Source organism: Vanessa tameamea, chromosome 15, assembly GCF_037043105.1.
Source record: "Vanessa tameamea isolate UH-Manoa-2023 chromosome 15, ilVanTame1 primary haplotype, whole genome shotgun sequence".
In the NCBI taxonomy this organism is placed as follows: Eukaryota; Metazoa; Arthropoda; class Insecta; order Lepidoptera; family Nymphalidae; genus Vanessa; species Vanessa tameamea.
In genome coordinates, this window is record NC_087323.1 from 568,032 (window position 1) to 585,873 (window position 17,842).

The 17,842-nt window shown below is 33.0% G+C and overlaps 2 protein-coding genes across 2 annotated transcripts; both read right to left on the reverse strand.

Moving 5' to 3' along the window:
• Nucleotides 1–327: 327 nt before the first annotated feature.
• LOC113396528 (23 kDa integral membrane protein-like) lies at nucleotides 328–6,175 on the reverse strand. The gene is made up of 5 exons (XM_026634503.2): nucleotides 6,023–6,175; nucleotides 3,551–3,745; nucleotides 2,579–2,731; nucleotides 1,547–1,732; nucleotides 328–466 (listed from the first exon to the last, which is right to left on the reverse strand). Exons 1-5 carry the CDS (start codon nucleotides 6,089–6,091, stop codon nucleotides 395–397), a joined length of 675 nt encoding a protein of 224 aa, XP_026490288.2. The 5' UTR covers nucleotides 6,092–6,175; the 3' UTR covers nucleotides 328–394.
• A 1,954-nt stretch (nucleotides 6,176–8,129) lies between these two features.
• On the reverse strand, nucleotides 8,130–17,609 carry LOC113396529 (23 kDa integral membrane protein-like). Its single transcript, XM_026634504.2, has 5 exons — nucleotides 17,451–17,609; nucleotides 12,288–12,482; nucleotides 11,568–11,720; nucleotides 11,064–11,249; nucleotides 8,130–9,190 (listed from the first exon to the last, which is right to left on the reverse strand). Exons 1-5 carry the CDS (start codon nucleotides 17,508–17,510, stop codon nucleotides 9,119–9,121), a joined length of 666 nt encoding a protein of 221 aa, XP_026490289.1. The 5' UTR covers nucleotides 17,511–17,609; the 3' UTR covers nucleotides 8,130–9,118.
• Nucleotides 17,610–17,842: the final 233 nt, after the last annotated feature.

A 17,842-nucleotide genomic window follows, 5' to 3' on the forward strand; every position in this document is an offset into this window, starting at 1 on the left:
ATTTATTTTTTTGCTTAAATAAAAAACAATACAATACTAATATTTACATTATTGTACACGAAAATAACCTTCATAATATATTGTACAGTTAACGTTTGTCTGGTTGAGCACGTCTTGTATGTCATCACTTAAAATTGGCATTGACCTTAAGAAACGGTAACATAATCATAAAAACACAACCTTTTTATTACAGCAACCTCACGTTTTTTTAATAACACGGGTATTCCAGGCAGAAGGAGAAACACTGATCACACCTTGTGCAACACATTTTATAATTTTATTGGCACCCTTATTAATCCAGGGTACGTGTATGAAATGCTGACAGGTGAGCTTACTGCTCTAGTTTATTCGTCCAACGTTCTATGCGATAGATACCGATGTTCACAAGCTGAATTTAATAAAGTCTTTGTCTGCCTTTGATGCGGATATAGTTGGCGACACAACAGCTTATTACGGCCGCTAAGAACTGAAAACAAAGAAAGTTGTTCAATTTAATTTATAGCTAACCATCCGTTCCAGGTTCTTAAGGTTAGAATAAGAGTTAAACATACAAAGATAAATGTTGTGTTATTTTGCGTTAAATCGGTTGATCGAATAATGGATGATTGATGTACTTTCAGCCGGTTAGACCATATCTAATACGTAATCTTATATATTAATAGCGTAAGTCGATTTTTGTCTGCATATAAAAAATCGGTTAGTCTCATTTTGAAGAGCACCAGCCGATTAGCCGATAAGATTCTTGATTTAACAAAGACATAATTTTAGAGAGCGGTACTACGACTGTATAAAAAAAATGAAAAAGGTAACCAAAATTAAAGTAATTGTTTTCGACATACTTCAATTCTTACTGAACTAATGTATACTATTTCATATTAAAAAAATCATCTAAAAGAGGTTTTATCATTTTGGCGTCAAATGTAGATGAGTGACTTGCAGTTTACAATGATATGAAATCAAAATAAAACCTGCATAGGTTTCAAAATTCCTAAAAAATCTTTTGAATAAACGTGAAATTTCGCGTCTGTGTTAAAAATAAGAATTCTTATAACAAAAATAATAAGCGAAAACCTCCTTCAAAAGTAATAAATTATCTGTTTCTATTAGCATTATTATAAAATACAACATATGATATGATAGATATTTCATTCAATCAATTTATCTTTCAATCTATCGATCAATGTAAATCTAAGCATTCAATAAATACTGTAACGACGCTTGTTGCAAGAAATATATTTAACCAAATTGATATACAAAATTTAAAAAATGTTATATTTTTTTGTTTAATTTAGGAGTTTCCATAAAAAGATACACACTGAATACATATTCTTAAAATTAAACAATATTAGGGTTACATATTATATGCTCCTTCAATTATATTATATACAAAAGTTTGTATTCTACCATGTAACAAAAAAGTTCAATTAAATAGTAGTATAACCTTAAATATTTACGTCCTCATAATTAAATTATGACAATAGATTATCTCCTTATCCATGGGTATTGATAATTCGAAAAGATTTCAAATAAATACTTTTGTTCTTACCTCAAAGGCAGCTACGATAGCGGAGATAATAATCGTCGCTAAGCCAACGGCGTAGAAAAAATTCTCTATGACTTTATTGCATCCTTTGTAAGCATTGAGTATAGTGCAGACTGGTCGAAAGCAGCACGAATCTGGTAAGGTAGCGTTGAGGTAAGAGACAGGGCCCAAGGGGCCGCAACATACGAACTGCAAATACATCAAAAACCTTAGAATGGACGGTTAAAAATTAATGATTTTAGGCGAGGAGAAATTAAGTTGGATGATGCAATGGCACACTCTTCAATTTTAATAATATTTAAATTTCACAAATGAAATCCATTCTTGAACAATACTATAATTATCTAAAAACTCCCACCTATGCATTACCGTCTTTACCATAGGGCACATGGGGCACGTGCCCAGGGTCCCCATCCTGAGAGGACCCCGAAGAATCAACAATTCACCAAATTAAACCAAAAAATATCTAGCAAAAGGACCCCAAATTCATGGGTGCCCAAGGGCCACAGCACAGCTTGAGACGGCTCTGTACCTATGATGTGTGATCATATTTGTGGAGTATATGTCCATACGTGCAAAGCAAGAAGGACAGGTCGTCGCTTGGGCTACCTTAAAAATAGGCTAATTGTGAAATATCGCTAATTTTCAGTTTTAAGTTAGGTTCGGAATTTATATGGAATAATAAACATTTTGTAAAAAAGAGCTAATCATTTCCATTCTGATTAAATTATCTTTTTAATTAAAATATGTTACACCTATTAGATAAACAACTCATTTGTCTTTTGTTTTTGCTATCAGTATTTTTATATATTTAATTAAATTATATATTATTAATGTTTAATATAAAATAATTTTCAAAACTATATAACAATAATAATATATTTGATCCCACAAAAATACTGATGAACAATTACATGGTTGATCTACGACAATATACAGTGTATAATAACATAGTCATTACGAAAAATAGACCAGGTACTGGCATCCTAGCCTATGTTATATTTCACAAGATATTTTAATGTATACATGACTTACTATTCTCTCGATATTCTGGAAATCCAATGGATCATCGATAAACGATTCTGTGAGTAGTCGAGAGAGGCCATCAAAGAAATCATCATGCTTGATAATAATCAATGTACAGAGTGTTACTTTTAATACCGCTAGAAGTATCATAAAGAAGGCGTACTGTAAAAAAAAATAAACTTTATTACAATTTTATTCAAAATCTTAAGGAAATGCAGTGTCTTAATAAAAGTTAATATAGAGTAACAACCTGTAAACCCACTGCTGGGCTAAGCCCTCCTCTCCTGTGAGGAGGATTGGCGTTTATCTATCAATTAGACACATTCCTCACGATGTTTTTCTTCACCGCTGAGCACGATATGAATTATAATTTAAATTAAGCACATGAAAATTCAGTGGAGCTTGCATTGCCTTGTTTGAACCCGCAATCATCTGTTAACATATACGTGCTCTAACCACTGGACCATCTCGGCTCAAAAGTAAATATATTAACATATAAACATAGTAGATTTCATATAAAGTGAGACATATATTTAAAATATTATATTATACTTCCATTTAGAATTTCTATTTATTCGTGGTTCTCTATTACTTTGCATAAAGTATCGTCGTGTATTTACGATGTTAAAGTTAATATTAACATGCTTTTTTACTTTATCTATTAATCGTTTCGCCTAATTTTAACTATATAGTATAATATAAAATATGCCTAAGCAAAGGCATATTTTTTATTATAATTAATGCCATTATAACGATTTTGAAGCATAATAATATTCTAATAAAAAAACCTTCTGTAAAATTGTAAATTTTGTAAATTTAATGTTTGCATTGGATCAAATATTTTTTGTATCAATAGTTTTGTTGATTAGGAATTAAAAAATATGCTAATCAAAGGGTTTATTATTGCAGTAACGTATCATTTAGCAATAACGTGTACAACAATAGCTTACTAGTGTTCGTTAGAATTTTTTAATAACTTACAATAACAAGCATGCACTGGCTCTCCTTGATGACCCCACAGCATCCAAAGAAGCTTATCGTGAAGACGACACATCCGGCAACGATCGCCACGATGGGTGCCAGCTGAATTATTTGTGAATCATCGAAGAGGTCTGATACCCAGAGAACCGGTAGTTCCGTCGCCACTCCCAAACCTATCAGAGCTACTCCAGCTAGCTGGAAATTTGGTTAAAATACTTTGATTCGTAATATTTTAAGATAATATTATCTGTAAAGCTAACTGCAAATTAACTTTTATTAAATAAAAGAGATCAGTAAATAAGCTACTTGTGTGTATATAATAAGTAAATAAATAAGTGATGTTTTTTGCCAGTGACTTTAACGATTCCTTGAAAATCCTGTTATCACTAATCCTATCACTATTCCAGATTATCACTAACCCTAGTGATAACTATTTATACTAAAAACATTGCTTTTTGCCAATAGGTTTTCAATTCTTCAAAAAATAAACAACAGTTCTGCATCGTCTTAGATCGCGAAGAAATTTTTCAAATTGTATTTAAAAAGCAGAAATATAATTTTAAATTTGGAAAAGTCCAGAAAGAAACAAAAAAAAAAGTGAGTAATAAATATCCTGGCTGAATTTCGAAGGTTTCGTCCTGATCGATTTCGGCCTTTTTTAAGGGGGATCAACCATTGTACCTACAGTAAACAATTGCGTACTTAAAAACATGAGTGTGGACATTCTTTTGTTTAATGGCTTTTAGATGTGCCGACAGGGCACAGATTATTTCGCCAACGTCATGTAGGATTCTTTCGAAAGTAATCCGATAGGAAGGCAAATCTGACATGACCGGAAATAGTTGGATTTATGATGGATTTTTAGACACAGGATTGAAACACTGTTTACTACTAGAATCCAATATTTTTTATTTGTATGACTAGAATATTTAAACCAAGGATGTTAGGGCCTACGGTTTTATAAACCAGCTGGCTAGTTAACTATATCCTGTACAAGATAGCTTGATCTTTTTGACAGATGTATTTTTTTCTAACCGACATAACTTAGCAATGACGAACATATTATTTTCTTAATATAATGATTTTAAAAATTGTAAAAATATAAAAAAAATACTTATACAAAAGTCTCTAAAGATTCGAGCGTTATCCGGAAATTTTAAGACTTTTTATTGCTTCAAAGTAAAATTTAAATAGAAACACTGAAAATAATAGACGCTTGTACAATGTTACATCGGTCGGACGGTAGAGATACGAATAACAGGCAGTAACTGTTACAAATATCGATAACAAAAAATCATTATTAAAGATCATTGTTAAGTTATTGTTACGAACGGGGCTACTTTTGGTTGGGGTTTTTTTTAGCTAGTGGGTGGGGTCTCTTTAGCTGTTATAACTCATTTTAGAAAAATAAGGTAAAAAAAAATTGAATTCTAATTCGCATTAAGCATTCCATCGTTCCGTTGGCTGTTATATATGTTATATTTTCTGTTTCCCATCACTAGCCCGTCTGTCAAAGAGATCAAGCTAACTTGAACAGGGTATAGACGAATTAAGTTGATCTCTGGCGTTGAGATCTGGCATGGTTATCAAAATATAATAAGTTGTGTCAAAAATTAAATAAGCGAAATCGCAACGCATACCGGGAATTAATTGTTGTATTATAAATATTTAATTTGGTACCCATGGAATGACAGCGTGATAATGATAATTTACATACATTTTAGTAAATATTTTTAATCGTAATTCAAAACATTTAATTAATATAATATTCGTTCACGATCAATACGCGTGTGAGTATCAATTTTATCACAATTTCTGATTTAGTATCAAATTACATAGAATTAATTACAAGTTTTTCCTGTTTTTATGCATTTACTTAAAACATACGAATAGAAAATAAAATGTATTTAAATGAATACATATATATTTGTATATACTTGTTTGTAATGTATCTATGTAATTATTATTTTCATGCACATATGCACAACTCTCTAAGAATAATCTAATTGCTGAAGTATTTTTTTTAGTATTAACATTATAAAGGTTATTTATATTTGTAAGGTTAGCCACGCTAATCTCATGAACTGCTAATCAGATTGTAATATTGTTTTGGTTATAGATAGACCTTGCATTGAGGAATGTATTAAACATATTTGATACATTCACGGTACTATCGGAGAGAATAATACACCAACATAAGCGTCGATTAGAACTCGACCCATTCAAAATAATAACTCTTTTTAATAATAATATTAATTGGATAGATTAATGGGGCGGCAACGCTACATGACCTGAGAGGAGTCAGGCGTCGGAGCTTGTAAGATTGCACCTGTGTATATTATACGTGCATATACTTGTGCATTTTAATGAACCCTACACAATTACTTACACTGAATTATAAGTTAATTAAAGGAACCGTATAATAATACGCAAGGAGTTAGCGCACGGTTGTATTGATATATCTTTACTCACCACAAAGAAAAGATTTGAGAGGAGCAAAATATTTTTACCCAAAGAACCAACACATCCTATCATGCTCATATCGAAATATCTTTTCACTTATTATTAATAAATGTAAAAAAAAATGTGCGTCCCCCTTTCGGTGTCTGTGTGAACTGACATTTGGGTTAATGAATAAGTTAGCTATCGCTATTGATAAGATTTTAAAACATGATTTCGAAGATTTATTTTTTTGTATCTCACGGGAATTGCTAATTATGTTACTATACTATACCTTACTAACGCACGCGATGAGTCAACGCGCTTATCGGTTGTTATTTTAAGTGTTTCAATTCATGTGTGTGTCTGTGCTCTTGGATTTGAATTCCCTATCACCTGATATGAACGCATGCGCAATAGACAATTCTATTAGATAAGCAAAGATAAAGTGCTTTGTCTCATATAGAAGAACGATATTTTTGAATTTAAAACAGTTTTTGTTATATATATACATATTTATATTTGTCAATAAGATATAATATACATATATTTTTCACCCATCCGTAATTTACATAGGCCTCTCCAAGGGTACGCCGAATCTCCCGGTTCGGTTCTGCCGGACCAGACTGGATATAGAAGACAAAGAAGGCGACCTTCTTCAGGTAATTTACCTGGCTCAATTCTGCATCATCTTCTGTAATTGGCGTTCCACGGTCTCGAATGTAGGACTCGTATGCTTTAGGTGTCCTCAGTACTTGATATCACACCCACATCCACAGTCCCCATACGTGACAATCCGTCTGCCACTTCAGTTTACTAATTCTTAAAGCAAGAACATATGAACGGATAAAAAGGTTGGAACTCGTGTCCATTTATTACAAATAAATTTAACTTCTTATAGTTTACTATGTAAAGTATTAGATTAATAAAGTGCATTTAAAAAAATATCCAAAATTAAAAAATAGCAGTGTTTTTTAAACAGGAAGCTTTTTTTCAAGGTAACCACTTAGGCACTAAGTTAAACGACTTTCCTTATGTCATTCATTATGAGTAAAATGTAAGAATAATCCGATCTTTATAACTTGTAAGTATTAATTTAAATGATTATTAGTAAACTATACGCAAAGACTACAACTTAGTGAGTTTATGTAAATTGAACGACGAGTACCTACAGAAGTGCGAAAAAAAAGAATTGACGACCTCCGTGGTCGAGTAGTGTGTACACCAGTTTTCATGGGTACGCCATTTCGAAGTCCCGGGTTCGATTCCCGGCCGAGTCGATGTAGAAAAAGTTCATTAGTTTTCTATGTTGTCTTGGGTCTGGGTGTATTTGGTACCATCGTTACTTCTGATTTTCTATAACACAAGTGCTTTAGCTACTTACATTGGGATCAGAGTAATGTATGTGATCTTGTCCAATATTTATTTATTTATAAAATAATTTGTCCCCCGAGCAGTTGATCCCTGAAGCTTACTCGACTCGACTCGACTCGGTTCGACCAAAATTGTTGAATTATTGGGCAAAGCTCCTAAGTAGCTCAAACTAAATGTATTACTTTATTACTCTGTATCAGCTTATAATTATTTTCATTTGAAATATCAAAGCTCAAGGTGATGTAATATTTTATATAGCAGAGTTGGCTAATCTGATAAAACGCAAAATATGTTTCCGACACAGATCGCATAGGATCTAACAAACTACCAACTACTGCGTGGCAAGGAAATAACGTGAGGAATGGCGATTGAAAAAGTACACAACGTCTGACTAACATATTTCTTAAATAATTAATATAGTATATTAAACTTATACTTTTTTTTTTCATTGCCATGACTGACTGGATTAGATGCGGGCAACCTACGACCGATAGGCGACCCCTGATATATGAAATAGCAATTCTTTGTTAAACATTATATTGCTATTTTATTTATGTGTGTGTGTGTTGCAATATTTAAATTTCATGACATGCAAACAAACAAATCACAATATAATAATTGATTTTTCAATTGAAATACGAGTATATCATTGAGAGTAGGCCAATTTTAGTGCAAATTCTTAAATTGGTATGTAAGTCCAAGTTACCAAATGCACAGAGATAAAATGAATAGGTAATGATTGAAGGATTTAATTGAAAAACTATCATTGTTTTTATTGTTTATTATAAACATTTATCACTTATGTTAATTATATTTTAAGTCGGCGTGCGCCCTAGGTTATCCTAATTACAAATTGTAAGTTTTATACAATGCTAGTACTAAGTATTTTAGAGACGCAAAATCATCAGTTTTAATAAGTTTTTGTCAGTCAAAACGTGATTTGAACATATTTTTTTTATACTTAATTAATCCTATTCCTTTAATTCCAACATGTCTTGGTAAATTGAGATGTAACTAAAAAAATCAAAATAAAGAGACTTTATTTTAAAACGTAGTAACTACCCTGTATTTCAAGGTACAAGCAACCCTAACGCATTTAAACCTGCAGAGATTTGGCATCTGATTCGCTCGCTCAGTCAGTTACGTCTTGACTAATTACCGTATCAGTACATTGAACACGTCTTCGTTTTTCTATCCCATCTCAATATATCATAAGTATATAACTGTCATTACTAGCGCTCTTCTTTACGTTATAATACCTAGTATATATAGGATAGTATACCTTAGTACAGCTATGTATATATCACTACTTATCATACAAGGTGATACTGTATATATATAATCTTAAATAAAGAAACGAATTGACGGAAAGTGTTATTTAACTTTTCCAACAAATTCTAATAAATGACACTTTTAGAGACTTTTTTTTTCTATTACAAAATCTATGATTGTCTGACTGTCTATCACAGGGCTGAATCTTTAGAACCGTAAAGGCTTTACAGATGACATTATCCGAATCCGCTATCAAAATAATAAAAAGTTCAAAGCCAAAAGTAATACGAATTATGTCTTATAGTGTGAATCTGACGCATTTATTATTTTGAAAAATTCGATTGAACTTTTGTTAGTTATTAAGAAATTAATGTAATACATTGTAGACGGAATTATATTACGTAAAGTAATTGTTAACATGCGACATTAATACGACGATTCTCATTAAACTTAATCTAACGATAGTGTGTTAAGTATTTGAGCTTAGTAATGCGTGCGCCTGCTCTTGTTGCGGGCGTGGTTTGCGAGACAAAGGCCGAACACGACTGCGATCAACTGAAACAATAAAAACAGAAATTAATACATTTTTATATACAATTATGTACTACATATTAATCAATAGATATAATGGTTACGAATCGAAAATATATTCCTATAAATATCCCATCTGATGGAAAAGTGTCACCTTCGCTTAGAGGCTTTAGCAATGTAATATTGTCGATCCATTACACCATCAATGCAACGACAAACAAGGGTATAATTGTTATTTTTTGTTGATGGTAGGTCACTGGTCCATGGGCACCATTGTCCATAGACAATGACGCCGTAATTAAACATTCCTTACATCGCTAATACGCCACCAAGCACATGCAACTAAGATGTTTTGTCCCTTGTGCCTGGAGTTACACTGACTCAATCACTCAAACCGGAGTAGTGATACTGAGTACCGATGTTTGGTAGAGTGTGGTACCTACCCAGACGGGCTTGCACAAAGCCCTACCACCAAGTACAGTGTTTTGTCTCTTGTGCATGTAATTACAGCAGTTCATTGTCCCTTTACACCAGAACACAGAAATAATGTGAATGCTGTTTAGCATTGTATTATTATCATACATAGTTCATCATCTTGACCGACGTTTCGAGAGAGATACACCCGTCGTGGTCATGAGCTAACTGGCCTCACCAAACCTCCAATATTCATACTAATACTATAAATTCGAAAGGAGCTCTGTCGTTCTGGTTGTGACCTTATTACGGCTTAAATGTGTCTGTTATCTGGATATGTAAACAGATGAATTATGCGATTCACAGGAACACAAAGGACAGACAGAACTGAACATTTACATCTGTCATATACATGGCATGATATATTTAATCTCTTTCAGTTTTCGTCGAGAGTATCGGAACTGCGATTTTCCGGGGAAAGGCGATCATTCTTGCCACCATTCCACGCGGTTATGATTTCTACAGTAGCTATTAAGTTCTCAATGTAAATTATTTTGATGTTAATAAATGTTTCATACAAAAAATATGATAACTGTATGATATTACATTTTTTTACATTAGCAGCCTGTAAATTTCCCACTGCTGGGCTAAGGCCTCCTCTTCCTTTGAGGAGAAGGTCTGGAGCATATTCCACCACGCTGCTCTAATGCGGGTTGGTGGAATACACATGTGGCAGAATTTCATTGAAATTAGACACATGCAGGTTTCCTCACGATGTTTTTCTTCACCGCCGAGTACAAGATGAATTATGAACACAAATTAAGCACATGAAAATTAAGTGGTGCCTGCCTGGGTTTGAACCCGAAATCATCGGTTAAGATGCACGCGTTCTAACCACTGGGTCATTTCGGCTCTTGATATTATACATAATGCTTCATAATATCCTATCGACTTAAAAAGCTATCTGATTAAATTATAAAATATTTTTGAATGTAAATTATATTTATGATAAATTATCACCCAACAACGTAACCTTTATTTTTATATCAATGTAGATTATAGGAAAGATTGTAAAGGAGATAAATAAAATCATAACATAAAACAAAACAAGTTCTATTTACTACACAATAAAGCTGTTCATCTTTTAATATAATTTAGGATTTTTTTCAATCGAAATTTGTATTCTTGGAATATTTTTTATATTATTATATATTTTATAAATACATTTTAGTTATACGTCAGTTTTTTTAAAACATCTACTAGTTATACTGCAAACTATCAAAGAGTTTTTCTTAGTATAGAATTTATTGGTATTTCATAAAAATAAACCGATCGATTACAAAATAATCGTTGAATAAGTTATACATCTATCGAAGATTAAAATTTGAAAATAACAAAACCAGCAAGTAAAGATAAAAAACGCAGTCTATTACATTTTCTTCTTACGTAACTGCTTATAAGTGACGCATAAACGTCAACTCACCTCAATAGCCACGACGATGATGGCTACAACCCCAATGGCCAATCCAAAGGTCTGGAAGAAGTCTTGGACAATGGTATTGCAACCAGAGTAGGCGTTGACAACGGTGCAAGGTGTACTGGCACAGCAGGACTCCGGCAGTGTGAGAGAGAGGTAGGAGGCAGGGCCCATAGGACCGCAGCACTTGAACTGTAAACAGATAAAATTATATTACATATTTATTTAAAAAAGGAAGGTAACTGGTAAGCTTAGCGGTAAAATAACTAATAATGTTGTGCAGGGACCTAACAAGTCGGGTCGGCAGTCTTTCCAGCAGTACATTCTTTTGGGGTATTCGTCATCAAAGATAATTTAAGAAGTGAATTAGCCGTTTGTGGTCATAATAGATAAGTGATCTCACTGATTGATATACATATGTTGATACAATTATTATGATACGGTACGATAACTTTAGTAAAACTGAATTTTTATTTTGGTTCAAACAATTATAAAGTAAAATGGACTTACTGATCTTTCGATGCTCTGGAATGCTACTGGATCCCTGGAGAAACCTTCCGTCAACCAGCGCGGAATGTCATTCAAAAGTTCGTCTTGTTTCACAAATATCAACGTAGCCAGCGTTATTTTCAAGATCATAAGAACGATCATAAATATAGCGTACTGTAAAACAAATTAATTACTTTATAAAATGGGTGTATGTGCTGTGAAATTAAGTGTTGCCTAAGAGGTCCACTGGCACTTAAATACGGAAAAACTCCACTAGGGGTCCACCGTTTGCGCATACCTTTCCATATTTCAGCGACAAAAAATGGCCTTTATTACTAATGGCCACGAAGTAGTTTGGACAAGTCCTAATCCATAAGTTTGGTTTAAAAATTAAAATTCGTGCATATTTGAAACTTTGTCAATCTTTAACAGGTTCGAGCTTAGTAAAGTTATTACAATTATATGCTTAAGTTTCTATAGCGCAGCACTGTAAAGGTTAACTAATGACTTCTCATTCAAATTTGTGTTCCGAACCGGTGGTAGCTTTTATAATTATTTTTTTTAAAATGGCGATTCGAAAAATCTTGGAAAAAATATATATTGATTTTCTTACGTACGTCGTAAGCTTGCGTTAGGAGAGAGTAAGCACGCTTGACGCTTAATTCGAGGGCAAAGCAAGATTATTACTAGTTTCCTTAAAACATGCATTTAACTTTAATAAAAAAAAGTAAAGTAACTTACAGTGACGAGCATACAATTGCTCTCTCTAATGGCACCGCAGCATCCGAAGAATGCAACAATGAACACGATGCATCCTACGACGATGGCTCCGATCGGTGTTAGCTGGAATATTTGCGAGTCCTCAAATATCTCGGTCACCTCTGACACTTGCAGCTCAACGGCGACACCTAGTCCTATAAGCGCTATACCAGCTAGCTGAAAAGAAAGTAATGTTTTTAATAACCGGTAATATTTTTATTATTTATTTCACATTAGTAGATAGATTGACAAATGGGCTACCTGATATCAGGTAGGCACAGAAATTGCCCATGTAAAAATGTTAACCATTCTGATGCGCCACAGGCTCATTCACCTTTTAAACGCTGTTTGGTAGTTGAGTATGTGACGATTGGGTGCCGTCCAGACATTTGCACAAACCCTACCACCAAGCATCTCACGTCTAAAACGTTTATTCGAATATAATTTGACAAAAGTAATAAAAATATTTTGATACGGTTTAAGTTAATGAATCTATTGCTATTATTAACTATCAATTACAAGACGGCTTATAAGCCACCTAGAAATAGCGAATAATTAGCATTTTTTTAAACTACCTATTATTTTTAAAATAATGATGCGTAAGTGAAGAGAAGTTACTCCGATCGATCGATCGAATGTGTTTCAATAATATTCACTTTTTAATTTTCGTATAGGCTCGTATAATACTTTTATATATATTTTATTATAACTGTACCGCTCTTTATTAACTGTGTATGAGGCTCTACAGATTATATTAACCGAATCTAATGTTTTTTTTTTCTATTTTTAAGTGCATGAAGGAATCACCTCTGCCCATAGACATTAGCGCCGTAAAAAAATATAACGATTCCTTATACTACTAATGCGCCACCGACATTACACGGCTCAATCACTCTTTAAGTCGAAACACAACAATACTAAGAGTTGCTGCTAGGCGGCAAAATATATGACTAATGAGTAACCTACCCAGGGGGGACTACATTGCATAAAGCCCTAAAACCAATTTCTTATTGGAATAGAACTGGTAGATATTGATGTTAGAACGCTCAAGTCTCAGCCAGACTTACGATATAATTTTATATAAAATATATATTTGCTACTTATAACCCTTGCGTGTGTTTGATGGGAAATCCCATTGCCTCGCCATGGATTTACTTGGTCGAGTGGCGTGCAGAATCAAATTATGATTTCAGTGTTATTTTCATTTTGAAAAAAGTATTTGCTTACGTGAATTATATGAGAACTCTCATACCAGTCGTACACACTTGAACAACACTTTAAAAATTCTTACGAAATCATAACTGAATCGTTTGAACGTCACTTAAAATACGAAACTGTAAACAATTGGCCGTGGGAAAAAACCGCTGAAAGCGGTCAGCCCTCATTTGAATAATATATTAATTTAAAATTGACACATTTAGTTCACTTGAAAGCAATTTAGGGAGCTAGAAACTACGAGCTTAAATTCGTTTTATGTCTAGATAGTGTTACAGTACAAAATAACTAAAACAAACGAGTTAAGTTTATAGTCTTGGTGTGCGTGACAACTATGCTTGACATTCAACAAACGTTATACAACTTTACTAATGTACGTGTACTTTTTTTATTTTTTTCTTCGCGTTCTTAGCTTCGACAGTCTTTTTTTTATGCCTATGCCTTTTTTTACATTTTATATTATAAATTTTGGCATTATTTTATATTTTACTGAACATCAGCAGATCTTCGCTGGACTTCGATCTTGTCGTCTTCTTGGAAGACGTGGCCCACACTGACATTTTTTTTTCAATTTAAAATAATATATAAATAATCCATAATAAATAATATATGATAATATAGAATGTATAAAAATACTGTATATAGTCGTTTTTTTTTAATCCTAATTACTGCAATCCTCCGTGCTCGATCAGAGAGAGTACAGCCTCGGCGACTCTGATGTCGCGTTTATGTATGGATTTCTTGAGGCTGTGCTCTAGGATGGTCTTTTCTGAAACACCTGCCGCTCGGCCGATGAATCAGCCGATAGCGTCGCTACCATCGTCCGTGTAATAGACACAGGTGTTAGTGTGTCTAGTGATTGCCACAACTGCGTGAGGAACACTTTCGTGTATACGGAGCCTCACTTTCTTCGACTGGACTATGATAACGTCGCCGTAGGTCTGTCCCTGAGATTCGTGGATAGTCATGACGCTTGACCCTTCACCTTTTCCGTATCCCTGGTCCATCAGGAGTATCTTTTCCTCCTGCGTATGGGCCAGATATAGGGTTTTGGTTTGGTCGGATGGTATGTTGGCGTCAGTGAATTTCTCCATTTTGAGGGAGTGGAGGATAGGGCTTCGACAGTCTATTTAAACGTAATCACAGCTTGTATATATAATGGCACCCTGGTAGTCGCGTCGCAGGGTAATCTTCAGTTAAGTTACCTGAGGATTAGTGGACTTATTTCATCTTCGTTTGTATAGCTTAGAGCTAAAATAACTTAGCGGAAAAATTAAAGATTAATTACATACATATACTATCTGCTTGGTGTTAGGGTTTTGTTCAAGGCCGTCTGGGTGGATACAGCTTAAAGATAAAATATATGATGGGAGGGTACTTACTACAGCAATGCTTAGTATTGTTGTATTATTTTTAAGGATGTGTGAGTCAATGTAACTACAGCCACAAGGGAGATAACTTCGTTTCTAAGATTTATGGTGCATTGCTAATATGAGGAATGATTAATATTCCTTCCAGTACAAATGTCTATGGTTGTGTAAGTGGTAACAGCGTAAACTAACACCTTAAGTAAGTAGAAGACGCTTATCATGTCATAGTGGAGTGTGTCCGGAACGCAGTTGAAAGGTCACTTATGAAATTTGAAAAAGGAATCAATTTATATGAGGTTGGAAAATATAACAGCATTTTGGCTTTTCCTCAATGGGAGGAGGCAATAATGTTGTATAAACTTATTAGTAGTAATAAATGTATTATTAGCTATTAGGCGTATATAATTATATATGATGTAAAAAGACTGTATGTGCCAATGAGGGTGGCATGATCATATTTAAGATTAAAAAAAAAAAAAGAAAACTAACACCTAATACAATTATCGGTGTCTTTATTCCTTTGTTTCATGGGGAGCAAACTTGTGTTTCATGGGTTTTGCGAAACAATGAGCTATGAAAACGTTCATTAATAAGTTTAATGTCCAAAAAGGTTATACAAATTCAAATACAGCTTATCTTAGTGCTGTGGAATATCGTTATATCTACGCTTATCTTATCAGGTTATCAGTGAGGTGCGGAGGTGCAGCTCGCGTATGAATTAATAGGAAATAACACATTATTGATTTATTTCGTATTTAACTTGTAGCAGCCATGATGCTTTGCTGATTTATAGTAGCCAGATTCTTTTAAATAGCAAATGCAATAGCGTGGAGAATGAATCAAATGAACAAATATTTTGAGTTATTTATAATTAAATCAAAGTTAATCTGATTTTATTATGAAGGTATATATTAGTAAATAAAAATGGAGACGTACTTAGTTTACAAAATGATTGGTTAACATGAAATTAAAAACATAAATCCAGTTTTTAAAACAATTTTCGATCATTCAGAGCAAGATCTAGTCTTTAAATATCCCACTGCTGGGCTGTTCACCTTTTTGCGGAGAAGGTTTGAAGCTTACTCCACAAAGCAGTCAGCGTCATAGATAAAAAGGATTTTCATTAATGCCAACTTTTCAACGAAATTAGCAACGAATAGAAGTTTCGATTGAAACGATACGTCATTAACATTAAGTTTTTCAAAATGGCGGATAATACTTGCCAATAACGAGATAAAATTTAGATTTACATTTAAAAGCTACCTGCAAATATATTTCCAGTTAAAAAAAAACAATTATTCGTATTTTCACGGAGCAACTAAAATACTATTTAGGTGGGATTGAATCTAATTATCAATGTACAATTTTTATGACCGGTAAGTGCTTTTTGTGTATTACATAATAACATTAAACGTATAAACATAATATTTTCATCGTGCAAAAACTATTGTTTCGCTTTCAACTTCGATAAAATATTATTACACGTAAATTTCCGTTATTGCGCTTAAAAATTTTGATGATAAACGTATTTACAATAATAGTTTAATATTGAGCGCTAGATTGTTTGATTTTGTACGTATCGTTGTTACTTTTTGAATACAGAACACAGTATCTACGTTGTTAGTAGAAATCTTAATCCACTATATTAAGGTGTAAACTATAATCACTTAAAACAAACAAATATTATCAATCCCTTATTTATATAAAGTCAAAAAGCTGGCAATAATGTGTGGTTTTGTAATTAGATACACTGACTCACTGACACTTTGAGTTAAAACTTATTATGGAGAACAGTTTATTCTATTTACTTGGTGTCGGGAGTTGTGCAAGTCCGTCTGGGTAACCCAGTCATCATATATTCTATGACGAAAGCAATGATAATTAATATTCTAGTGTTCCGGCTTTTAGAGTGAGTGAGGCCGTGTTAATTCAGGCACAAGATTAGTTTCCATAGGTGGACGAAAGTAGTGGTTAAAATTTCTTAGGTGCCAATGTCTATGGACAATGGTGACCACTTACCATCAAGTGGAACATTTGCCCGTCCGCCATCGATTTTATAAATAAATTTAGTATTAAAAATTTGTAAGTGCATCTATGCCTACGCCACCGCCTACTAGGAAATGATGAAACACGAGCAATAATTTTCTTTAGTATGAACGATATAAAATATGTCTTTAATCTAATATAAGACCTATGGTTACCTGAATTTAATTTATTTGCTTAGTAATTTATAAAGTTAAGCATATTTCTGAAACCTGATGTATAAGTAATAAGTATTATTTTTTGTAAGTTATTTAAAATGCAAAACTAAGTCGGTATAAAAATAGGGTATGTTATTATAATATTTTTTTAATCAAATCTCATATAGACAGATCTTATACAGACTAACACTAGCGATTTTATACTAATTTCTAAACCTTCTTGTATATATATGTATGTATTATGTTATAAATAATGATATTATATAACAATTTATTTTACACATAGTTAGGTGTAGCTATATCGTTGATACATCAAAGTATGATATTCGCTTTTAAACAATATACATTTTTGTACTCACCGCAAAGAATAGGTTCGCGAAGAACAATATGTATTTTACCAAGAATTCACCACAACCCATTTTGATATTATTATATGTCTGAACTGAAATTTAAATAACACAAATGGTGCGTCCGCGTCTCGAAAGCCGTGTAAACTGAACGCAATATGGCGTTGATCGCGCCGTTTATCGGGACCGATAAGATTTTGGCGACATCGTTTCAAAGAATCGCCTTATTTTATTATTGTACCGTCGAAATTTAGCAATGACTAATAACTGTTATGTCGTTCGTTTATTAGATAAGTTATATTATGACATCAGAATACATTAAGATCAACTTAGGTGTATCCTGTCGGCACAACTAAAAGCCATTGAACTAAGAATTGAATTGAATTGAACTTAGGTGAGAATAC